This window comes from Ammodytes marinus (assembly GCF_949987685.1).
Source record: "Ammodytes marinus genome assembly, chromosome: 19".
Taxonomy (NCBI): domain Eukaryota; kingdom Metazoa; phylum Chordata; class Actinopteri; order Uranoscopiformes; family Ammodytidae; genus Ammodytes; species Ammodytes marinus.
The window spans coordinates 24,331,370-24,356,403 of record NC_137223.1 but is presented as its reverse complement, the minus strand read 5'-3'; the positions used below and the strand labels follow the sequence as shown (position 1 = coordinate 24,356,403).

Sequence of the window (25,034 nt, the reverse complement as noted above, 5' to 3'; positions counted from 1 at the left end):
TCAATTGTGATGCCAATTGCCAAAACTCAAATGAAGTTCCATAATATACCATGTTTGACTTACATTCAGGTGGGAGTCAGAAAGTGTTTTATGAATACCATTTTACTGCATTTCACTTGGCCTTTTTTCCACACTGGAGTCCAACTGTCTGCGAAAAGTGTTACATTTTAAATAAAAACGTTGTTGTTTAACTGTTAACACCAGTTTGTACCTGTCTACTTTAATATAAACTTATTCATGACTTACAGTATATTCTACCGAGAGTGACACTTTAATCATAACAAACTCTTGACCCAAAATAGCCCCAAATTAGTCTGTGTGTGTGTGTTATGGGAATGTTCAATTGTATTCAGAAATCCGACAATGAGTAACAAGCTGGGCTTTTTGGATTTTATATGTTACCGAATTAACTGCACCTCATATAAACTAAAAGCTTGACAGCCACAGACATTGTTAACAAGTTACTAAATCTCTGTGTGGCAAGGTTTAGCAGCTTTAAGCATGCAGTGGATGTGGTGACAGACTGATACAAATGCATTTTACCCTTACACGCTGAATTGCACCCTTTGGTGAGACCTGCAGCTGTAGTTTGTTTTTAAAGCTAGACAACATATAGTAACTTTTAGCGTTAATATTTTAAATAAATGTTTTTTATTTTTATTTAAATATATTTATATTTCTGCTACTATCAACCTTTATAATAGTGGGATTTATTTTGTTAGTTTAGTGTAAAAAAGTATCCCCTGTTGCATCAACATTTTTGGAATTATACATTTCCAGCTTGATATAGGCTAGTGTACAGTTTAATATTTGGAGATGAGAAAGAAATATATTGCTCCACTCCTAATCCATACCTGCTTTTCATGGTAGTGTGCCCTGCAGACTGGCATCCTGAAAGGAGTGCACTTTACCTCAAAACCCAACATGTTAAGGTATTTTTATACATATTATCTTTGCACCCTGGCCCTGAGAAAATATATTTGTTGTGTTTTAGCATGGATATGGTCGAACTAATAAATAAAGTAGTTTTGAATCTTGAAATATCTGGAGGTTTGTTATGGACATCAACATTATGGACTAATCTGAAGTTACATAAAACATTTAAAATAAAGTTTCCAGATTTTCGTGCTCTGCTGGCATAACAAGCAGAAGGATTTGCATTGCTAAGACATGAGCCCATCAATTCTACTTGTCAGGCCCTGCCAAGTCCTCTTCACATACGGGAGACAGCACACAGTTTATAAGGTAAGGGCTCGAGGCTGAGCTTCAATTGTGGAGTGAGATCCAGGTCGTCCTCTGAAAGTCCGGGGGGGCAAGTGAAGCGGAAGTTCTGCAGGAGGGTGGTGAAGAAGATGAACAGCTCCATCCTGGCCAGACTCTCTCCAGGACAAGCCCTGACACCTGCACCACAAGGCAAATTTACACTTTCAATTTCTTCCGCCTACTGCATATCACACATATTGTATAATGTTCCACATATTGCACATTTCAATGTATTTACTTATTTTATTTTAATCTTATATACTGTATAGCGTTTTGTTTTGTCTTACCTCTTACTTTTTGCACTATTTAGAATTGCATTTATTGTATGTATTACTTGTTTAATCTTATCTTATTTAATTTTTTTGTACTTATTGCACCGTGGGTCGGAGAGAAACAAAATTTCGATTCCTCTGTATGTCTGGAACATATTGTAGAAATTGACAATAAAGGGACTTTGGATTTGACTTTGACTTTTTCAGGTTGTCTGTCTGTAGACTCAACTTAACAAGAAGTGATGGTTGAATTCACCAACCTGTAGAAAATGGCATGAAGGCATCTCGCTTGACAAACTTCCCATCGTTGTCCAGGAAGTGGGCGGGATAAAATGTGTCTGGGTTCTTCCACTCTTTCTCATCATACAAGACGGAGGTCAAGAGAGGATACACTGTAGTCCCCTTTAGATGACACAGAAATTGAGAAGGTGCAGAGTGGACTTTTAGTTATTTAAATATGTTCTGAGGGCTGCTTTGCATGCCATTGGTTCTCACTGCCTATCGATCAGAGACAGCAGGAGGCAGGACTTGAATTATTTGAATTTTTTCATCACAACACTTCCCAGGAGATTGTTGCAGTTAAAGTAATGACATGTTTCATGTTGAACTATATTATAATAACTTATCCATTACTTATCTTAGCCTGATTAAATTTGTTCCTCTCATTGCAACTGATAATGTTAGGTCTAAGGACATTTTTGCAGCAACTTACTTTCCGGTCTCAGGACATTTTGTCATAGCTACATGCAACAACATTCATTGATTGCTCTTAGGGCAGCTTTTCTGTACACATTCTAATACTGCTCTTAGAGCATTTTACAACCATGTAATGGAAAAGCAGCATAAAACTCCATAAACATTTCACATCCAGGGATTACTTTCTATATGAAATATTTAGTTTTAGAGCAGGAAAGAAGTCTGGATGGCATATTAAGTGCTTTATTCAGGCGTACCTTCTTAATTAAGTAACCCTGGAACGTTACATCTTGGCTGGTTCTGTGAGGAAGCGATGTTGGGGCGATGTTAGCCACCCTCTGTGTCTCATGAACGACTGCGTTGGTGAAGGGCAAGTTCTTTCTGTCTTCACTCAGCACTTGGCGATTCCCTATCACCCGACTTATCTCCTCCTGGACCTGGTCTGAAAGAAGGGAAAAAACTGTGTTTGCACAAAGAATGGCTTGGACTTCAAAGACCTACTTCACCGTTAGGAATATGAAGGTGTATTGAACTCTGAGGTCCTATGTAGTGTAAAAGTGCAAACATTTTAGAAATCGGTTCATCCTAGCCTGAGAAAAGGCAGAAAGATTGTGTCATTGTCTCTCTGTCTCACTGTCAGGATTAACAGGACAGCTGGGCCAAGGGAAAGACTGAGGAAAGACTGAGGGAAGTAAAACCTTATTCATTATATTACAATAGCAATGTTATAATGATAGAACGCCGGTTACGTACAATTAAATTCTTTAGTAGTTTTTTAAGTTGTGGATATCTTAAACTCCTTACCTTGTATTTTTGGATACTTGGTCATAAACAGAAGTCCCCATCTCAGTGTAGTGGCTGTTGTTTCAGTCCCGGCAGAAAACAAATTCATGACCGTCGTTATAAGGTTTTCATCGTGGAAGTGACTATTGGTAATCCCAGATTCCTGCAGGGATGTTAAATGAGTTATTAAAATAACACGTTTAATTGCAAAAATAGTTTTTTATTCATTAGTGTAAAATAAAATATCAAAATATAAATTTACAAATTGGTTACAGGACTTTATGGATTTACTGTGACCCTGGACCTTTATAAGACGGTCTTGGAAAAACTGGATATGAATTAATCCTATTATGTCTACTGTACGTTGTATTATATTGTAAGGTCTGAGGAGTTGGTAGTGTGTGACTTGATTTTTCAAACCTCCATATGTTGCTTTCGGACCAGAAAGGCGTCCACTAAACCTCTGCACATCTGTGGATTGAGGGTCTCTTTCAAACCACTCAACAGCTCCCAGGTCAGTTTCTTATTAGCATCAAACATTGTGTGATATGTCTTCCTGTTAGCAATCCACTTGAAGAACCGCGGGAACATGTTGTAAATCTGATAGAAAAAAATGTATGTTTCAGTTTTAAAGATAAAATTGAACATGGATTGTGATCAGAGTGTGGAACATTTCTTATTTTTTCATTCCAAGCGCAATAGCTTATGTTTCATGTATTTAATATTTAAGTCACTATACTGAAATTAAGCTTCAAAAAATATAAAATCATACCTGTATTGAAGGGGTGTTCAAAAGCCGAGCAGGATTTTCATTTAGCAGGGTCGTAAACACAGGATCATCATATTCAAACCTGCTGCCAAACACCATGGTGCAGACAATATTAGAGACTGTATGAAATAATGGTTGGCTCGTTTCGAAAGCTTCTCCTGCAACAACGGAACGGGACATGGACATTCATTATTTCACAGAAAATGTGGTAAAACTTTATAATAAGGGTACATTAGTTACCTGTTAGTTAATGCTTAATTGAGGCTAAATAAGCATTTAGTAAGAATTCACTTACTGTTAATAAATGCTTAGTAAATGCTTAATAAACATAAACTAAGTATTAAGTAACTGTAATGCTTAGTTTATGCTTAACTAAGCATTAGTTAATGAAGCATTAACTTACCGTTAATAACTAAGCATTAACACATACTTAATGCTTAATAGGCATTAACTAACCATAAATAGCATTAACTTAGCATTATCTAACAGTTAATTAATGTACCCTTTTTGTAAAGTGTTACTGAAAATGTTGCCCATGTAGTAGATGATTATAATACTATGAATAAAACATTAACCTTTGGATTTCTTGAACTGTTCAATGAGGTGGTGACATTCCTCAACAATTTTGTCCTCAATCGCCTTCCTGCCCATCCCAAAGTCTTTCAAGTTCATCAGGGCAAAGCGTCTCATCTCCTTCCATGAATCTCCATTGGACCATACAATCCCTGAATTGAAATAGTTCAACAAAATATGTTGAATACACAACTGAAGATCAAATACTGTCCAGCAATCAGTAAAAACAGTTGAGGAAAATGTCTTGAGAAAGGATAATTTTTCTTTCCCTTACCATTTCCTTGATTTGTTTCGTCCATGATCATAAATGGATCTCTGTCGCCAAACTCTTCGGCATGGTTGACCAGCGCCTCCTTCACCGCCTTGTATCCAGCCAACACCACCACTTTCTTGGGTCCCAGATAGATTGTGAACACTGATCCATATTTCTTAGAAAGCTAAGAGAAGAGGAACCACTGTTGTTACATATTTTTTAAACACACACACACACACACACACACACACACACACACACACACACACACACACACACACACACACACACACACACACACACGTTGTGTTTTCATCACTTGTGAGGACATTACATAGACTTACATTAATTTCCTGGAGAACTGCCCTAACCTTCAAACCCCTAACCCCTTACCCTAACCTAACCCTAATACTAAGTCTACCCTCACCTTAAACCAAGTCTTCACCCTAAAATGTCATAATAGCGTTAAGGGGACCTCCATTTTGTTCCCGAAAGGAAGGTACGTCCCCACAATATCACTGTGTAAAAAGAAACATGTCCCCATAACATAGTAATACAAGACCACACACACACACACACACACACACACACACACACACACACACACACACACACACACACACACACACACACACACACACACACACACACACACACAACACAGGAGAAAGAGCAATCAGGAGCATAGGTTTCTGCATAAACCAAACTATAAAGCACTTCCCCACCTCTTGCAGACTGTGGTAGGCTCTCTTGAGGTCCAGCTGTAGCAGGTTCCCGAGCAGAGGAAGTGGTCGGGGTCCCGGGGGTTCCTTCCTGTGCGTCTGGGAGCTGAAGCCGGAGGAGGAGATGAGGTAGAGCAGCAGGAGGACCACCACAGCCCCCAGCACTGAGGCACAACTGAAGGACTGCACAAAGAGATCTAATGTCCCCATGACTTACACAGGAAATTATTATCCAATATAATCCAAGCTGAGTTTAATGCCCTGCTGCTTCAAGTGTTGTGGGCAAAACTGGCAAAGCAAGGACCTATGTATGAAGTTCCCAGAGTGGGCAAGGGCCTGTTTTGACTGAATCTGGTAAATAATTGATTGACACAGTCCTCCGTTGTAGAGGAGGAGGGTGGTCAGATAAATAAATCTTTGGCTTCTTCCGTCTCCCTTCGGACAACACAAAGTATGATGTATGAATATTTGCAAGAGAAAATTGTGTATTGTGTGGAATTGTCCGAAAGAATAATAAATAAATAAATAAATAAATAAATAAATAAATAAATAAATAAATAAATAAATAAATAAATAAATAAATAAATAAATAAATAAATAAATAAATAAATAAATAAATAAATAAATAAATAAATAAATAAATATCTGAGGTATTGTCACCGGGCCAAATAAGTCGAAAAGTACCAGTTTAATATCGCCTACCCTTATTTACCTCAATATTGTTCTTCAAGTATCTTATTCATGACTTACAGTATATTCTACTGACACTTTAATCATAACAAACTCTTGACCCAAAATAGCCCCAAATTAGTCTGTGTGTGTGTGTTATGGGAATGTTCAATTGTATTCAGAAATCCGACAATGAGTAACAAGCTGGGCTTTTTGGCTTTTATATGTTACCGAATTAACTGCACCTCATATAAACTAAAAGCTTGACAGCCACAGACATTGTTAACAAGTTACTAAATCTCTGTGTGGCAAGGTTTAGCAGCTTTAAGCATGCAGTGGATGTGGTGACAGACTGATACAAATGCATTTTACCCTTACACGCTGAATTGCATCCTTTGGTGAGACCTGCAGCTGTAGTTTGTTTTTATAGCTAGACAACATATAGTAACATTTAGTGTTAATATTTTAAATAACTGCTTATTAATTGTATTTAAATACTTTATTTCTGCTACTGTCATGCGACAAAATTAATAACAGTAGGATTTTTATTGATGGATAATTTAGTGTAAAAAAGAATTCCATTTTGCATCAATACCAAGTTTTCAGCTTGATATTTGGAGAGAAACATTTTGCTCCACTCCCAATCCATACCTGCTTTTCATGGTAGTGTGCCCTGCAGACTGGCATCCTGAAAGGAGTGCACTATACCTCAAAACCCCACATAGTTGCATGTTCAGTTTTTTTTTATATATATATATTATCTTTGCACCCTGGCCCCAAGAAAATATATTTGTTGTGTTTTAGTATGGATATGGTCGGATTAATAAATAAAGTATTTTAGAATCTTGAAATATCTGGAGGTTTATTATGTACATCAAAATGATGGACTAATCTGAAGTTTTAAAAAAAAAACGGTAATTTAGAAATAAAAAATAAAGTTTCCAGATTTTTTTTCGTGCTCTGCTGGCATAACAAGTGCACAAGCATTACTAAGACATGAGCCCATCAATTCTACTTGTCAGGCCCTGCCAAGTCCTCTTCACATACGAGAGACAGCACACAGTTTTTGAGGTAAGGGCTCGAGGCCGAGTTTAAATTGTGGAGTCAGATCCAGGTCGTCCTCTGAAAGTCCGGGGGGGCAAGTGAAGCGGAAGTTCTGCAGGAGGGTGGTGAAGAAGATGAACAGCTCCATCCTGGCCAGACTTTCTCCAGGACAAGCCCTGACACCTGCACCACAAGGCAAATTTACACTTTGAAGTTCTTCAGTCTACTGCATATCGCACATATTGTATAATGTTCCACATATTGCACATTTCAATGTATTTACTTATTTTATTTTAATCTTACATATAACGTTTTGTTTTACCTATTATTTTTTTTCCTGAAACCTGCACCACAGCAGAGGAAAAGCTTATCGTAAATAATGTTCCTCATATTGCACATCTTAATTATTTACTTTTTCGACACTCTTTTGTTTTGCCTTACCGCTTACCTTTTGCACTTACATTAAGAATGTATTCACTGTAAATATTCCTTTTCTTATTTAACCAAATGTTATCCTTTTGTTCTAATTGCACCGTGGGTCAGAGACAAACATATTTAGATTACTCTGTATGTCTGGAAAATACAGTATTTTGCAATTGACAATAAAGCGACTTTGGCTTTGACTTTGATTTTCCAGGTCGCCTGCCTGTAGCCTCAACATGACAAGAAGCAATGATAAGGCTCACCAACCTGTAGAAAACGGCATGAAGGCATCTCGCTTCACAAACTTTCCATCGTTGTCCAGGAAGTGGGCGGGATAAAAGGTGTGTGGGCTCTTCCACTCACTCTCGTCATACAAGACGGAGGTCAAGAGAGGATACACTGTGGTCCCCTTTAGATGACACAGAAATTAGAGAAGACAGAAGTGATAGATAATATAGTATCTAATGGTGCTTTTTCCACTGCATGGTACCGACTCTACTGTCTTCTACCTCTTTAAAGGTGCTCCGAAGAACATTTAGTTTTTGTTAATTCTTGCACCCCCGTTGGACTAAAGCGGTAGTGTTTTAACTACGCCAGCTGTTGTTCCTGGGTGAGCGTGCCCATGACAAAGGCATTAAGAAAAACTATAAAAAAAATGTCTCTTCACTTATTATTCTACTTTCTTTCAGAAATTGTGTCCCGTACAACCATGTCATGGAAAAGCGGCATAAAACTCCACAAACATATTTCACACCCAGGGATTACTTTCTAACTGCAACATTTAGTTTTAGAGCAGGAAAGAAGTCTGGATGGCATATTAAGTGCTTCATTCAGGCGTACCTTCTTAATAAAGTAACCCTGGAACGTAACATCTTGGCTGGTTCTGTGAGGAAGGCTCATTGGGGAGATGTTAGCCACCCTCTGTGTCTCATGGACGACTGCGTTGGTGAAGGGCAGGTTCTTTCTGTCTTCACTCAGCACTTGGCGATTCCCTATCACCCGACTTATCTCCTCCTGAACCTGGTCTGGAAGAAGGGAATAAAACAGTGTTTGCACCAAGAGTGGCTTGGAATTTAAAGGAATACTTCACCCGGCCATACAATTCAATTGTTAAGTAGTTTTTTAAATTGTGGATATTTTAAGCTGCTTACCTTGTATTTTTGGATACTTGGTCATAAACAGAAGTCCCCATCTCAGTGTAGTGGCTGTTGTTTCAGTCCCGGCAGAAAACAAATTCATGACCGTCATTATGAGGTTTTCATCGTGGAAGTGACTATTGGTAATCCCAGATTCCTGCAGGGATGTTAAATGAGTTATTAAAATAACACGTCTAATTGCAAAAATAGTTTTTTATTAATGAGTGTCAAATGAAATATAAAAATATTAATTTATAAATTGGTTAAAGGACTTAATGGATTTACTGTGACCCTGGACCTTTATAAGACTGTCTTGGAAAAACTGGAGATGAATGAATTCTTTAAGTCTACTGTACGTTGTATTATATTGTAAGGTCTGAGGAGTTTGTAGTGTGTGACCTCAAACCTCCAGATTTTGCTTTCGGACCAGAAAGGCGTCCACTACGCCTCTGCACATCTGTGGATTGAGGGTCTCTTTTAAACCACTCAACAGCTCCCAGGTCAGTTTCTTATTGGCATCAAACATTGTGTGATATGTCTTCCTGTTAGCAATCCACTTGAAGAACCGCGGGAACATGTTGTAAATCTGATAGAAAAAAATGTATGTTTCAGTTTTAAAGAAAAAATTGAACATGGATTGTGATCAGAGTGTGGAACATTTCTTATTTTTTCATTCCAAGTGCAATAGCTTATGTTTCATGTATTTAATATTTAAGTCACTATACTGAAATTAAGCTTCAAAAAATATAAAATCATACCTGTATTGAAGGGGTGTTCAAAAGCCGAGCAGGATTTTCATTTAGCAGGGTCGTAAACACTGGATCATCATATTCAAACCTGCTGCCAAACACCATGGTGCAGATTATATTAGAGACTGTATGAAATAATGGTTGGCTCGTTTCGAAAGCTTCTCCTGCAACAACGGAACGGGACATGGACATTCATTATTTCACAGAAAATGTGGTAAAACTTTACAAAAAGGGTACATTAGTTACCTTTTAGTTAATGCTTAATTGAGGCTAAATAAGCATTTAGTAAGCATTAACTTACTGTTAATAAATGCTTAGTAAATGCTTAATAAACATAAACTAAGTATTAAGTAACTGTAATGCTTATTTTATGCTTAACTAAGCATTAGTTAATGAAGCATTAACTTACCGTTAATAACTAAGCATTAACACATACTTAATGCTTAATAGGCATTAACTTAGCATTATCTAACAGTTAATTAATGTACCCTTTTTGTAAAGTGTTACCGAAAATGTTGCCCATGTAGTAGATGATTATAATACTATGAATAAAACATTAACCTTTGGATTTCTTGAACTGATCAATGAGGTGGTGACATTCCTCAACGATTTTGTCCTCAATCGCCTTCCTGCCCATCCCAAAGTCTTTCAAGTTCATCAGGGCAAAGCGTCTCATCTCCTTCCATGAATCTCCATTGGACCATACAATCCCTGAATTGAAATAGTTCAACAAAATATGTTGAATACACAACTGAAGATCAAATACTGTCCAGCAATCAGTAAAAACAGTTGAGGAAAATGTCTTGAGAAAGGATAATTTTTCTTTCCCTTACCATTTCCTTGATTTGTTTCGTCCATGATCATAAATGGATCTCTGTCTCCAAACTCTTCGGCATGGTTGACCAGCGCCTCCTTCACCGCCTTGTATCCAGCCAACACCACCACTTTCTTGGGTCCCAGATAGATTGTGAACACTGATCCATATTTCTTAGAAAGCTAAGAGAAGAGGAACCACTGTTGTTACATATTTGGGTTACACTTTACAACTAGGGGGACATTAATGAACTGTTAGTTCATTCTTAGTAAATGCATACTTACTATTTACATATCATTAACTAACCATTAATACATTCTTAGGTAATGCTTAAGCATTAACTAAGCATTACCTAACTGTTCTGCTAAGTTAATGCGTAACTAAGCATATAACTAAAATAGATAGATACTTTATTCATCCCCAAAGGAAGATTATATAAAAAAAATTAACTAATGTTAAATTAACTAAGCATTAGTTAACTAAGCATAGTTAATGCCCAACCAATTATTAACTAACCATTACTAACTAAACATTAACAGTTAGACAATGCTTTATAACCATAAACTTACCGTTAAAAGCAATAACTAAAGATTAATTAACAGTAAATGAATATACCGATATTGTTAAAGGCCTATTTCACCGGTGGGAATATGAAGGTGTATTGAATTCTGAGATCCTATGTAGTATAAATGTGCATTTTAAAAAAAATTGGTTCATCCTAGCCTGAGAAAAGGCAGAAAGAGTGTTTTATGGTCTCACTGTCTAACCCTACATTTCTCTTTCTGTGACATCACAGAAAGAGAAATGTAGGGTTAGACAGTGAGACCATAAAACACCCCTGGTGAAACACTCTTTCTGCCTTTTCTCAGGCTAGGATGAACCAATTACATTTTTCTCTTCACATTTATACTACATAGAATCTCAGAATTCAATACACGTTCATATTCCCACCGGTGAAATAGGCCTTTAACACACACACACACACACACACACACACACACACACACACACACACACACACACAATTACAGGAAAAATACCTATCAGGAGCATATATTTAAACCAAACTACATAGCACCCTCTCACCATCTGATTAATCTGATTAAAATGTTTAATCGTTTGACAGCCCTAGTTTAAACCAAACTACAAAGCAGTGCCTGACCTCTTGCAGACTGTGGTAGGCTCTCTTGAGGTCCAGCTGTAGCAGGTTCCCGAGCAGAGGAAGTGGTCGGGGTCCCGGGGGTTCCTTCCTGTGCGTCTGGGAGCTGAAGCCGGAGGAGGAGATGAGGTAGAGCAGCAGGAGGACCACCGCAGCCCCCAGCACTGAGGCACAACTGAAGGACTGCACAAAGAGATCTAATGTCCCCATGACTTCGACAGGAAAATATTATCCAATATAATCCAAGCTGAGTTTAATGCCCTGCTGCTTCAAGTGTTGTGGGCAAAACTGGCAAAGCAAGGACCTATATATGAAGTTCCCAGAGTGGGCAAAGGCCTGTTTTGACTGAATCTGGTAAATAATTGATTGACACAGTCCTCCGTTGTAGAGGAGGAGGGTGGTCAGATAAATAAATCTTTGGCTTCTTCCGTCTCCCTTCGGACAACACAAAGTATGATGTATGAATATTTGCAAGAGAAAATTGTGTATTGTGTGGAATTGTCCGAAATAATAATAAATAAATAAATAAATCTGAGGTATTGTCACCGGGCCAAATAAGTCGAAAAGTACAAGTTTAATATCGCCTACCCTTATTTACCTCAATATTGTTCTTCAAGTATCTTATTCATGACTTACAGTATATTCTACTGACACTTAAATCATAACAAACTCTTGACCCAAAATAACCCCAAATTAGTCTGTGTGTGTGTGTTATGGGAATGTTCAATTGTATTCAGAAATCCGACAATGAGTAACAAGCTGGGCTTTTTGGCTTTTATATGTTACCGAATTAACTGCACCTCATATAAACTAAAAGCTTGACAGCCACAGACATTGTTAACAAGTTACTAAATCTCTGTGTGGCAAGGTTTAGCAGCTTTAAGCATGCAGTGGATGTGGTGACAGACTGATACAAATGCATTTTACCCTTACACGCTGAATTGCATCCTTTGGTGAGACCTGCAGCTGTAGTTTGTTTTTATAGCTAGACAACATATAGTAACATTTAGTGTTAATATTTTAAATAACTGCTTATTAATTGTATTTAAATACTTTATTTCTGCTACTGTCATGCGACAAAATTAATAACAGTAGGATTTTTATTGATGGATAATTTTGTGTAAAAAAGAATTCCATTTAGCATCAATACCAAGTTTTCAGCTTGATATTTGGAGAGAAACATTTTGCTCCACTCCCAATCCATACCTGCTTTTCATGGTAGTGTGCCCTGCAGACTGGCATCCTGAAAGGAGTGCACTTTACCTCAAAACCCCACATAGTTGCATGTTCAGTTTTTTTTTTATAAAGAAAATATATTTGTTGTGTTTTAGTATTGATATGGTCGGATTAATAAATAAAGTATTTTCGAATCTTGAAATATCTGGAGGTTTATTATGTACATCAAAATGATGGACTAATCTGAAGTTAAAAAAAAAACGGTAATTTAGAAATAAAAAATAAAGTTTCCAGATTTTTTTTCGTGCTCTGCTGGCATAACAAGTGCACAAGCATTACTAAGACATGAGCCCATCAATTCTACTTGTTAGGCCCTGCCAAGTCCTCTTCACATACGAGAGACAGCACACAGTTTTTGAGGTAAGGGCTCGAGGCCGAGTTTAAATTGTGGAGTCAGATCCAGGTCGTCCTCTGAAAGTCCGGGTGGGCAAGTGAAGCGGAAGTTCTGCAGGAGGGTGGTGAAGAAGATGAACAGCTCCATCCTGGCCAGACTCTCTCCAGGACAAGCCCTGACACCTGCACCACAAGGCAAATTTACACTTTCAATTTCTTCCGTCTACTGCATATCACACATATTGTATAATGTTCCACATATTGCACATTTCAATGTATTTACTTATTTTATTTTAATCTTACATATAACGTTTTGTTTTACCTATTATTTTTTTTCCTGAAACCTGCACAACAGCAGAGGAAAAGCTTATCGTAAATAATGTTCCTCATATTGCACATTTTAATTATTTACTTTTTCTGCACTCTTTTGTTTAGCCTTACCTCTTATCTTTTGCACTTACATTAAGAATATATTCATAGTAAATATTCCTTTTCTTATTTAACCAAATGTTATCCTTTTGTTCTTATTGCACCGTGGGTCAGAGACAAACATATTTCGATTACTCTGTATGTCTGGAAAATACAGTATTTTGCAATTGACAATAAAGCGACTTTGGCTTTGACTTTGACTTTTTCAGGTCGCCTGCCTGTAGCCTCAACATGACAAGAAGCAACGATAAGGCTCACCAACCTGTAGAAAACGGCATGAAGGCATCTCGCTTCACAAACTTTCCATCGTTGTCCAGGAAGTGGGCGGGATAAAAGGTGTTTGGGCTCTTCCACTCACTCTCGTCGTACAAGACGGAGGTCAAGAGAGGATACACTGTGGTCCCCTTTAGATGACACATAAATTAGAGAAGACAGAAGTGATAGATAATATAGTATCTAATGGTGCTTTTTCCACTGCATGGTACCGACTCTACTGTCTGCTACCTCTTTAAAAGGTGCTCCAAAGAACTTTTAGTTTTCGTTCATTCTTGCACCCCCCGTTGGACTAAAGCAGTAGTGTTTTAACTACGCCAGCTGTTGTTCCTGGGTGAGCGTGCGCATGACAAAGGCATTAAGAAAAACTATAAAAAAAATGTCTCTCCACTTATTATTCTACTTTCTTTCAGAAATTGTGTCCCGTACAACCATGTCATGGAAAAGCGGCATAAAACTCCACAAACATATTTCACACCCAGGGATTACTTTCTAACTGCAACATTTTGTTTTAGAGCAGGAAAGAAGTCTGGATGGCATATTAAGTGCTTCATTCAGGCGTACCTTCTTAATAAAGTAACCCTGGAACGTTACATCTTGGCTGGTTCTGTGAGGAAGGCTCATTGGGGAGATGTTAGCCACCCTCTGTGTCTCATGGACGACTGCGTTGGTGAAGGGCAGGTTCTTTCTGTCTTCACTCAGCACTTGGCGATTCCCTATGACCCGACTTATCTCCTCCTGAACCTGGTCTGGAAGAAGGGAATAAAACAGTGTTTGCACCAAGAGTGGCTTGGAATTTAAAGGAATACTTCACCCGGCCATACAATTCAATTGTTAAGTAGTTTTTTAAATTGTGGATATCTTAAGCTGCTTACCTTGTATTTTTGGATACTTGGTCATAAACAGAAGTCCCCATCTCAGTGTAGTGGCTGTTGTTTCAGTCCCGGCAGAAAACAAATTCATGACCGTCATTATGAGGTTTTCATCGTGGAAGTGACTATTGGTAATCCCAGATTCCTGAAGGGATGTTAAATGAGTTATTAAAATAACACGTCTAATTGCAAAAATAGTTTTTTATTAATGAGTGTCAAATAAAATATAAAAATATTAATTTATAAATTGGTTAAAGGACTTAATGGATTTACTGGGACCCTGGACCTTTATAAGACTGTCTTGGAAAAACTGGAGATGAATGAATTCTTTAAGTCTACTGTACGTTGTATTATATTGTAAGGTCTGAGGAGTTTGTAGTGTGCGACCTCAAACCTCCAGATTTTGCTTTCGGACCAGAAAGGCATCCACTACGCCTCTGCACATCTGTGGATTGAGGGTCTCTTTCAAACCCCTCAACAGCTCCCAGGTCAGTTTCTTATTAGCATCAAACATTGTGTGATATGTCTTCCTGTTAGCAATCCACTTGAAGAACCGCGGGAACATGTTGTAAATCTAGAAAAAAAATTATGTTTCAGTTTTAAAGAAAAAATTGAACATGGATTGTGATCAAAGTGTGGAACATTTATTATTTCTTCATTCCAGGTACAATAGCTTATGTTTTATTTATTTAATATTTCAGTCGCTCTACTGAAATTAAGCCTAAAAAATATAAAAATCATACCTGTATTGAAGGGGTGTTCAAAAGTCGAGCATGATTGTCATTCACCAGGGTTGTAAACACAGGATCATCATATTCAAACCTGCTGCCAAAGACCATGGTGCAGATTATATTAGAGACTGTATGAAATAATGGTTGGCTCGTTTCAAAAGCTTCTCCTGCAACAACGGAACAGGAAATGGACATTCATTATTTCACAGAAAATGTGGTAAAACTTTACAATAAGGGTACATTAGTTAATGCTATATTGAGGCTAAATAAGCATTTTCTAAGCTTTACCTAACTGCTCATAAATGCTTAGTAAATGCTTAACTAAGCATTAGTAAATTAACCATTAATTTACTGTTATAAACTAAGCATTAACACTTAATTAATGCTTAATAGGCGTTAACTATGCATTAACTAACCATATAGTATTAACTTACAGTCAATTAATGTACCCTTATTGTAAAGTGTTACCGAAAATGGTACCCATGGTGTAGGGGATTACAATAGGCTACTATGAATAAGACATTAACCTTTGGATTTCTTGAACTGATCAATGAGGTGGTGACATTCCTCAACAATTTTGTCCTCAATCGCCTTCCTGCCCATCCCAAAGTCTTTCAAGTTCATCAGGGAAAAGCGTCTCATCTCCTTCCATGAATCTCCATTGGACCATATAATGCCTGAATGCAAATAGTTCAACAAAATATGTTGAAACCACAACTGAAGATCAAATACTGTCCAGCAATCAGTAAAAACAGTTAAAGAGAATGTATTGAGAAAAGATAATTTTTCTTTCCCTTACCATTTCCTTGATTTGTTTCACTCATGATCAGAAATGGATCTCTGTCTCCAAACTCTTCGGCATGGTTGACCAGCGCCTCCTTCACCGCCTTGTATCCAGCCAACACCACCACTTTCTTAGGTCCCAGATAGATTGTGAACACTGATCCATATTTCTTAGAAAGCTAAGAGAAGTGGAACCACTGTCGTTACATATTTTTTTAAACAAACACACACACACACACGTTGTGTTTTCATCACTTACGAGGACATTACATAGACTTACATTAATTACCTGGAGAACTGCCCTACACTCTAACCCCCTAACCCTTACCCTTACCTTAACCTAAACCTTAACCTTAGTCTACCCTCACCTTACAGCGAGTTTTCACCCTAAAATGTCATTATTGCATTAAGGGGACCTCCATTTTGTCCCCAAAAGGAAGGTACGTACCCACAATATCACTGTGTAAAAAGAAACATGTCCCCATAAGTTTAAGTTAAGTTTAAGTTTATTTAAAGGGACATTGCATATTAATAGACATTTACATGTAAATATACAGGATTGTAGCAATTGCTAATTTGCATCCTTAACATAGTTAAACAAGACCGCACCCCCCCCCCCCCACACACACACACACACACACACATTGTGTTTTCATCACTTGTGAGGACATTACATAGACTTACATTAATTTCCTGGAGAATTGCCCTAACCTTCAAACCCCTAACCCCTTACCCTAACCTAACCCTAATACTAAGTCTACCCAAACCTAAACCACTACTACTACTAACTACTACTAACTACTACTACTACTAACTACCACTACTACTAACTACTTAAACCAAGTCTTCGCCCTAAAATGTCATAATAGCGTTAAGGGGACCTCCATTTTGTTTCCGAAAGGAAGGTACGTCCCAACAATATCACTGTGTAAAAAGAAACATGTCCCCATAACATAGTAATACAAGACCACCCACACACACACACACACACACACACACACACACACACACACACACACACAAAATAACAGGAGTATATGTTTCTGCATAAACGAAACTATACAGCACTGCCTCACCTCTTGCAGACTGTGGTAGGCTCTCTTGAGGTCCAGCTGTAGCAGGTTCCCGAGCAGAGGAAGTGGTCGGGGTCCCGGGGGTTCCTTCCTGTGCGTCTGGGAGCTGAAGCCGGAGGAGGAGATGAGGTAGAGCAGCAGGAGGACCACCACAGCCCCCAGCACTGAGGCACAACTGAAGGACTGCACAAAGAGATCTAATGTCCCCATGACTTCGACAGGAAAATACTATCCAATATAATCCAAGCTGAGTTTAATGCCCTGCTGCTTAAAGTGTTGTGGGCAAAACTGGCAAAGCAAAGACCTATATCTGAAGTTCCCAGAGTGGGCAAAGGGCCTGTTTAGACTGAATCTGGTAAATAATTAATTGAGACAGTCCGCCGTTGTAGAGGAAGAGGGTGGTCAGATAAATAAAGCTGAGGTCATGTCACTGGGGCAAATCCTCCTCTTGAATAGGTAAGAGATTAAGGCCAAAGCCTACATGTGGACTCAAGTTAGATAGATAGATAGATAGATAGATAGATAGATAGATAGATAGATAGATAGATAGATAGATAGATAGATAGATAGATAGATAGATAGATAGATAGATAGATAGATAGATAGATAGATAGATAGATCCCGTAAGGAATATTAGATTTAAAAAATACTAAATTCCCTGGTTAAGTAACTTGTTATGTAAAATAAAAGTGTACCTGCAGATGGCAATAATGTCCTTTAGCTAGACAACTTATGTAACTGGGCCTTTGTTTTCAAGCTTATAAGCTTAAACCTTTTGCTTTAGCTAGTGCTTCATATATTTAGCTTATAGATTTATCAATTTTCTACCTGAGTAAGGAACTTTTTCTTTCTAATCTATCTATTTGCCACCTGAAATGTCACCGGTAGTAACAGTTGCAGGGTGCTGCGTGTGCAATCAATAAAGTCTCACAATGGGCCAACTCTAGACAGAGGGCTGTGTTTGATTTGTTTTCTACTGATTTTACTATAGATACACACAGTGATGTTTTTTTTTATTAGATTTACTTATATGGTTAACATCGATTCTGGTCCTGTGAGTTAAATTTCTGCTCCTCATAGACATTGTGTAACAAAGACTGAAGCATTTCATATATTGGAAAAAAATACTTCGACAGTGAACATGACATTGCCGGTGAATGGACTGATGCAACTTTGTTTATTGTTGATACATTTTACATCTTCATTTTGCATCAGAAGTTAGAGATATATTTCAGATCATGATGAATGAATAATGAACTGCTATAACTTTGCTCTGCATGATTAATAAGTTCCCTGATGAAGCAAGTCCAATGCTGTGACACCAGTCCCTCGAAAAGTACCAGTTTAATATCGCCTACCCTTATTTACCTCAATATTGTTCTTCAAGTATCTTTTTAATCTTTTTATTGAGCAATTCAATTCCACATATACATTCATGACAATTTGTTTGTGGCCATAATAATTGTGCGATGTATTAAATCATGGAATCATCATGAAATAAAATTGTATATTAAGCACAAAAGTAATATAAAAAACAAAGGGAAACAAGTAACACCTAGGGTAAGGGTCGTTAATTAACTGTTGCTTAAAAAAGGCTTTATAAGCATTTACTAACTGTTAATAAATGCTTAGTTAATGCTTAATAAACATGAAATAAGCATTAACTAACATTTATGCTTAGTCTATGCTTAACTAAGCATTAACTAACTGTAAATAACTAAGTATTAATAGCATTAACTTAGCATTCACTAACAGTTCATTAATTGTAAAGTGTTATGGAAAACAAAATGTGAAACTACCTAAATATTGTTGAACACATACATTATATAACTGTTACAGTGCATGGTGGGTTATACATTTTCTTGTCACATGCAGGGTACGGCACAGAGTTTATGGATTGAAGGGTTGAGCGTGAATCCCACACGCGGAGTCAGATCCAGTTCACCCTCTGATACTCCGGGCGGAGGAGAGAAACGGAATCTTTGCAGGAGGGTCGCGAAGAAGATGAAGAGCTCCATTCTGGCCAGACCTTCTCCAAGACAAATCCTTCTACCTGATGGGGACAACAGAGGAAGATGTTCAATAGGGATGGTGAAAATAATCGATTCGTGTAAAAATCATGATTAGAAATGTGTTCAATTTTTAATCGATTCATAATTTGCACAACAAAAATATCTATTTAATAGTTCATAACATCTGCAATTTTTTTTATACGGGTAAATCCCATTGAGACCGGAGACTCTTTTTCAAGGGAGACCTGTTCCCATTCACACTTTACCATTCACACACACATTCATACACCGATAGAGTTCAGTGTCTTGCTCAGGGACACTTTGACATGTGGCCGGGAGACGGGGGATCGAACCACCGACCCTGTAGTTGAGTGTCGACCGCCCTACCCACTTCGCCACAGCCGCCCTAAGTAACAGTGATCTTAAAGAAGTGATGTCTGAATTCACCGACCTGCAGAGAAGGGCATGAAGGCATCTCGCTTCAAGAACTTCCCGTCTTTGTCCAGGAAGTGAGCGGGATAGAAGGTGGTTGGCTTCTCCCACTCGCTCTCATCGTACAGAACGGAAGACAAGAGGGGATACACTGTGGTGCCCTGGACACAATGAAGAAAACCGGGTAGGTTTAAATAAAGTGTCTGTCTCTCTCTCTGTCTGTCTGTCTGTCTGTCTGTCTTATACTGTATGCTCAACTTGAGTCAGTCAATAGTTGAAAGTATTTCACATTACTTAACTTCTAGTGTCACAGAAGGTTAATAAATGTTTTTTAAAATTTAACAACTTACGACTTGAATTATTAATTCAAGTCCAGTTAAGTTCCTGCATACTGTGTGTTTCTTTTAAATTTAATCAGTTTTTGAAGACATAATCACAAACAAACAAACATTTAGTGTGTAGAAAAAAGGCAAAATAAATAAACGAAATATAACTTTTTTTAATAATTAAAAATAATAATAATAATAATAATAATAATAATAATAATAATAATAATAATAATAATAATAATAATAATAATAATAATAAAATAAACAAAATAAAATAAATGTAATTCAATTGAATAAAATTAAAATAATGTTAAGATAGAAACGTTTTAAGAAAAGAAGAAGAAAATAAATACTGTATATCTAACCTTTTTAATGAAGTGACCCTCAAACGTTATATCTTGGCTGGTTTTGTGAGGCAGTGACATGGGGAGAATGTTGGCAAATCTCTGTGTCTCATGGATGACTGCGTCAGTGAACGGCAGATTCTTTCTGTCCTCAGTCTGCGCTTGACGGCTTCCTATCACTCTGCTCAGTTCCTCCTGGACCTGGTCTGAAAGACACATTGTTTTTGTCATAAAAATTGTTTTGATGATTATATAGATGATGTCTGCGGCAGTAAAAACCTTGCTTGGACTGTTGTGTGTGTATTAAAGTTACTACGAGGAACTTTTAGTTTTTGTCAATTCTTGCCCTTTGGACAAAAGTGGTAGTGTTTTTATCACGCCAGCTGTTGTTCTTGGGTGAGCGTATACCCATGACAAAGGCATTAAGTAAAACTATATAAAAATAGCATTCTTTGCACTGATGGTCTCGTTTGCTGTTACATATTATGGGACCATTTCAGAAATATTTAAAAGTGCCTGTAGCTAGTTTAAGCTCCCTACCTTGTATTTTTGGATACTTGGCCATAAGCAAAAGTCCCCATCTCAGTGTGGTTGCTGTGGTGTCAGTTCCGGCAGCAAACAGGTTATTAACCGTCACCATAAGGTTTTCCTTGTGGAAGCGACTGTTGGTATTCCCAGAGTCCTGCAGGTAAAGATGAGAAGGTTAGACAAACAAAACAGATGCAACATTTATTTTTAAATTAATTTTAAATACTTTTTATTATTTCTTTTCGGTTTGTTTTAAATATAGAAATTGATTGGGTTGTCTTATCAATTTTAACTCTACATATGGCCTTGGAATTGTGTCCACACAGTTTAACCTGCCAAGACCTCTGTGAATTATTATTTTATATTTGCACTCCTACTTTGTGTTGCAACTGTTGCAAAGATCTTAAAGGTGCACTATGTAACTTTGGGTGTGTCAGAAAGGTGAAGATTCTCTAAGGTATATTCTCATTACTGAATAAATAAACTTTAATCACAGGAACATGTGACCCCAGGAACACTGTTTGAAGTCAGAAAGCTTCCTGAAAAGTTACTGTTTCATTGTTGTTGTTCACAGCAACCAAACCCACAGTTTGGTTTACAAACATATTCTAGTCTTACGTTTGGTTGATTAACAAATAACTCAATTCTAAGAACCACACTTTTAGACTGAATATGTTTTGTAAACTAACTGCAGGCTCTTCAAATGTAAAGGCGTACCTCTCCCCTGAAACGGCGTAGTGCACCTTTAATGTTGTTTAAAGTGATGAAATGTTTCCAAACCTCCAGATTTTGCTTTCGGACCAGAAAGGCGTCTACAAATCCTCTGCACATCTCTGGATTGAGGGTCTCCTTCAAACGGCTGAACAGACTTAAATTCTGTGTTTTATTGGCTTCATTCCATTTGAGGAGTTCTCTCGTGTGAGAAAAGAATCTACCTATCCATGGGAATAGGTTGTACAACTGTTTGAACAAAATTAAAACAGGCGTATCGTTAGGCCTTTGTAAAATGTCTATTATTCACTATATTAAAGGTGCTTTGAGGAACTTTCCGTTTGTGTTAATTCTTTCTTTAATTTCTTTCAGAAATATTTAAAAGTTCCTCGTAGCTACTTGAAAAGCCCTATGTTGAAAGTTAGACTATAAAAAACATAAAAAACAAACATGTTTTTTGAGACCTGTATTGATGGGGATCCCGCAAGTTGAATAATTCTATTTGCTCGATGTACCATGGCCGCAAAGTCTGGATCATCGTATTCAAACCTGCTGCCATAAACAATGGAGCAGATTATGTTTGAAGCGGCATAATTCATTGGATTGGTTGTGTCAAAGGCTTCTCCTGTAATAAGGCAAGGCAAGGCAATTTATTTATAAAACACAATTCATACACGGCTGCAATTCAAAGTGCTTTACAGAGAAAAAACTAAAATAGGTCATTGCAAAAAACAAACAGACCTATTACAATTAAAAGTATGCAAGAATTAAAAAAAACGTATTAACGTAAGACTAATAAAAATTAAAACAAGTGCAGATATGAAATAGACAAGAAAAGACAAAAATAATATTTTAAATTACATCAGGTAATAGGGGAGAGTGGGGTGAGTTGTGCCACTTTTCACTCAAAGTGACTTTAAAGTGAGGCCTCTACAGTAATGTCTCCAACTAAAATATGTAGGCCTATGTATACTTGAGGATGTGGTGCATCCCTGGCAAAAATACCTTTTGATCTGAAATAAACTGTTTAAGAAATATAGCTTTCGGAAAAAAGCTTTCTTTAAAAGATTGTTAAGTGGTAGCCAACCTCAAAATCTGGGAGCTTATTCCAGGCATGAGGGGCATAACAACTCAAAACGGGAAACAAGAGAAACAGGTCAAACTAAATCATGAAGGTGTGTCTTTTTCTAAAGCCTGATTTGTTCGTTAATATGCGACTGGTTATAAGACACATACCTTTACATTTCTTAAACACTTCAACAAGGTATTCGCATTCCTCAACGATTTTGTCCTCAATCGCCTTCTTGCCCATCCCAAAGTCTCTCAGGTTGGTCAGAGCAAAGCGCCTCATCTCCTTCCATGTATCACCATTGGACCATATCACCCCTGAGAAAAAGTGTATCAACAAAATATATCTAATAATTCTCTGATTATGGACAAATGTTGTAAACAAACAACAATAATGATATCGGATGATTTTTAAAAAAATTTAATTATGTCTTTCTTTACCCTGTTCGTTACTAATATCTTTTAAAATTTTCGGGGGATCTCTCTCTCCAAACTCTTCGGCGTGAGTGACGAGGGCTGCCTTCACTGTCTTGTATCCGGCCAAGACGACCACTTTCTTTGAGCCGAAATAGAAGGTGAACACGGATCCATATTTTTTGGAAAGCTAAGAATAGAAAAAAAAACACACACACACAGTAGTCAGGGCTATAACTTAAAAATTCATGGACATTTTTGAGTGAAAGTTGTCATATTGCATATTTCTGAAAGTTCAATTTGTTTGCTCAGTTTATTTATACAGGTAAATCCCATTGCAACCGGAGACTCTTTTTCAATGGAGACGTGTTCCCATTCACACACCGATAGCAAGCAAAGTATCAGGAGCAATTTAGGGTTCAGTGACTTGCTCAGGGACACCTAGACGTGGGAATAGAACCACTGACCCTGTAGTTGAGAGTTCACTGCCCTACCCACTTGGCCACAGCCGCCCTTCATGTAAAGGAAACAGCAGTGGCGAAGTGGGAAGCGCAGTCGTTCTCTGGGCTGCAGGGTCGGAGGTTCGATCCCTGCCACATGTCCAAGTGTCCTTGGGCTTAGAGACATTGAACCCCACATTGCTCCCAATGGTTCAGAGAGCACCTTGCATGGCAGCTGCTGCGTATGAGTCTGTGTGTGAATGGGTGAATGTGGTAAGAAATTAAAAGTGCTTTGGGGCAAGGAAAATCAGCTAAAAGAGCGCTATATAAGTCGTCAATTCCAATTACCATTTAAATCGTAATACTTCCTCACCTGCTGTAGTGTGTGGTGGGGTTTCTTCAGATCCAGTTGCAGCAGATTGCCTAGTATGGGAAGAGGTTTTGGTCCCGGAGGCTCTTTCCCGTTCTCCTGGGAGCTGAAGGCGGATGAAGAGATGAGATAGATGAGCAGGAGGACCACCACAGCCCCCAGCACTGAGGCACAACTGAAGGACTGCACAAATAGATCTAATGTCCCCATGATTTAGACAGGAAAATGCTATCCAATATAATCCAAGCTGAGTTTAATGCCCTGCTGCTTCAAGTGTTGTGGGCAAAACTTGCAAAGCAAGGACCTATGTATGAAGTTCCCAGAGTGGGCAGGGGCCTGTTTTTACTGAATCTGGTAAATAATTTATCGACACAGTCCTCCGTTGTAGAGGAAGAGGGTGGTCAGATATATAAAAGCTGAGGTCAAGTTACTGGGCCAAATCCTCTTCATGAATAGGTAAGAGATTAAGGCCAGAGCCTACATGTGGACTCCAGTTAGTTAGTTAGTTAGTTAGTTAGTGGGAACATGTAGCCTGTCTCTGCTTAGAAGATAAACTAATCTAATCACTAAATGCTCCTTTTCTGCTTGTTGTGACTTGTTTATTTACCACGTTATCTTGAAGAAGAGGGGATCGCTATCATGGTAAAAGGCCTCATAGCTCAGTGGTTAGAGCACTGGTCTTGTAAACCAGGGGTCGTGAGTTCAATTCTCACTGGGGCCTGGAACCTATATTTGTACCTTGATGAACTTAAGACCTTACACAAACATATGTCATCATCCAAAGGACCAGTGAATCCTGGACGACTGATGGATAGTTTCCACCTTTGCTGATACCTGATACGCATTCCTGACCTATTCTGAGCATAACTCCTCCCATGTCAGCAGGCCTGTGTCGGCATGTGCACAGAATGAAAGACAGACAGAGACGGAGAGCAGCAACGTACACAGACATTTACAGTGACCTCATGACGTTGCTCTCTTGCTGTAAGTCATTACTGAGGGCTCAATCCAAACAAAAGCCATGAGTAAAGTAGCAGGGTGTGTCCTCCCTTTGTCATTAACAATAAAACGATGTTCACATTTATACGTGAACAGGTAAGGCCTCATAGCTCAGTGGTTAGAGCACTGGTCTAGTAAACCAGGGGTCGTGAGTTCAATTCTCACTGAGGCCTCAAATCTTTATTAGTAGGGTCTCGATGACCTTTGGAACGGGCAAAAGTGACCCTACTCAAAACTGTGTCTGTATAATCACACTGGCATCAGCTTGACTTGTTCATCGCTAAACTTGACTCCTTGAACACTGCTATAACACTAAAGGGCTGATTGTGACA

At 38.0% G+C, this 25,034-nt stretch overlaps 2 protein-coding genes across 2 annotated transcripts; both read right to left on the bottom strand.

The window, feature by feature from the left end:
• Positions 1 to 15,721: 15,721 nt before the first annotated feature.
• Positions 15,722 to 17,265, bottom strand: LOC307265723 (cytochrome P450 2K1-like; the record flags this gene model as incomplete). Its single annotated transcript, XM_080047518.1, has 3 exons — positions 15,722 to 15,876; positions 15,999 to 16,161; positions 17,059 to 17,265. 3 exons carry the CDS (start codon positions 17,263 to 17,265, stop codon positions 15,722 to 15,724), a joined length of 525 nt encoding a protein of 174 aa, XP_079903644.1.
• Positions 17,266 to 18,920: 1,655 nt separating this feature from the next.
• Positions 18,921 to 23,913, bottom strand: LOC307266180 (cytochrome P450 2K1-like; the record flags this gene model as incomplete). The annotated part of the gene is made up of 9 exons (XM_080048127.1): positions 18,921 to 19,104; positions 19,515 to 19,660; positions 20,194 to 20,378; positions 20,713 to 20,854; positions 21,481 to 21,660; positions 21,876 to 22,036; positions 22,648 to 22,797; positions 22,921 to 23,083; positions 23,707 to 23,913. The coding sequence occupies 9 exons, from the start codon at positions 23,911 to 23,913 to the stop codon at positions 18,921 to 18,923; spliced, it is 1,518 nt and encodes a 505-aa protein (XP_079904253.1).
• Positions 23,914 to 25,034: the final 1,121 nt, after the last annotated feature.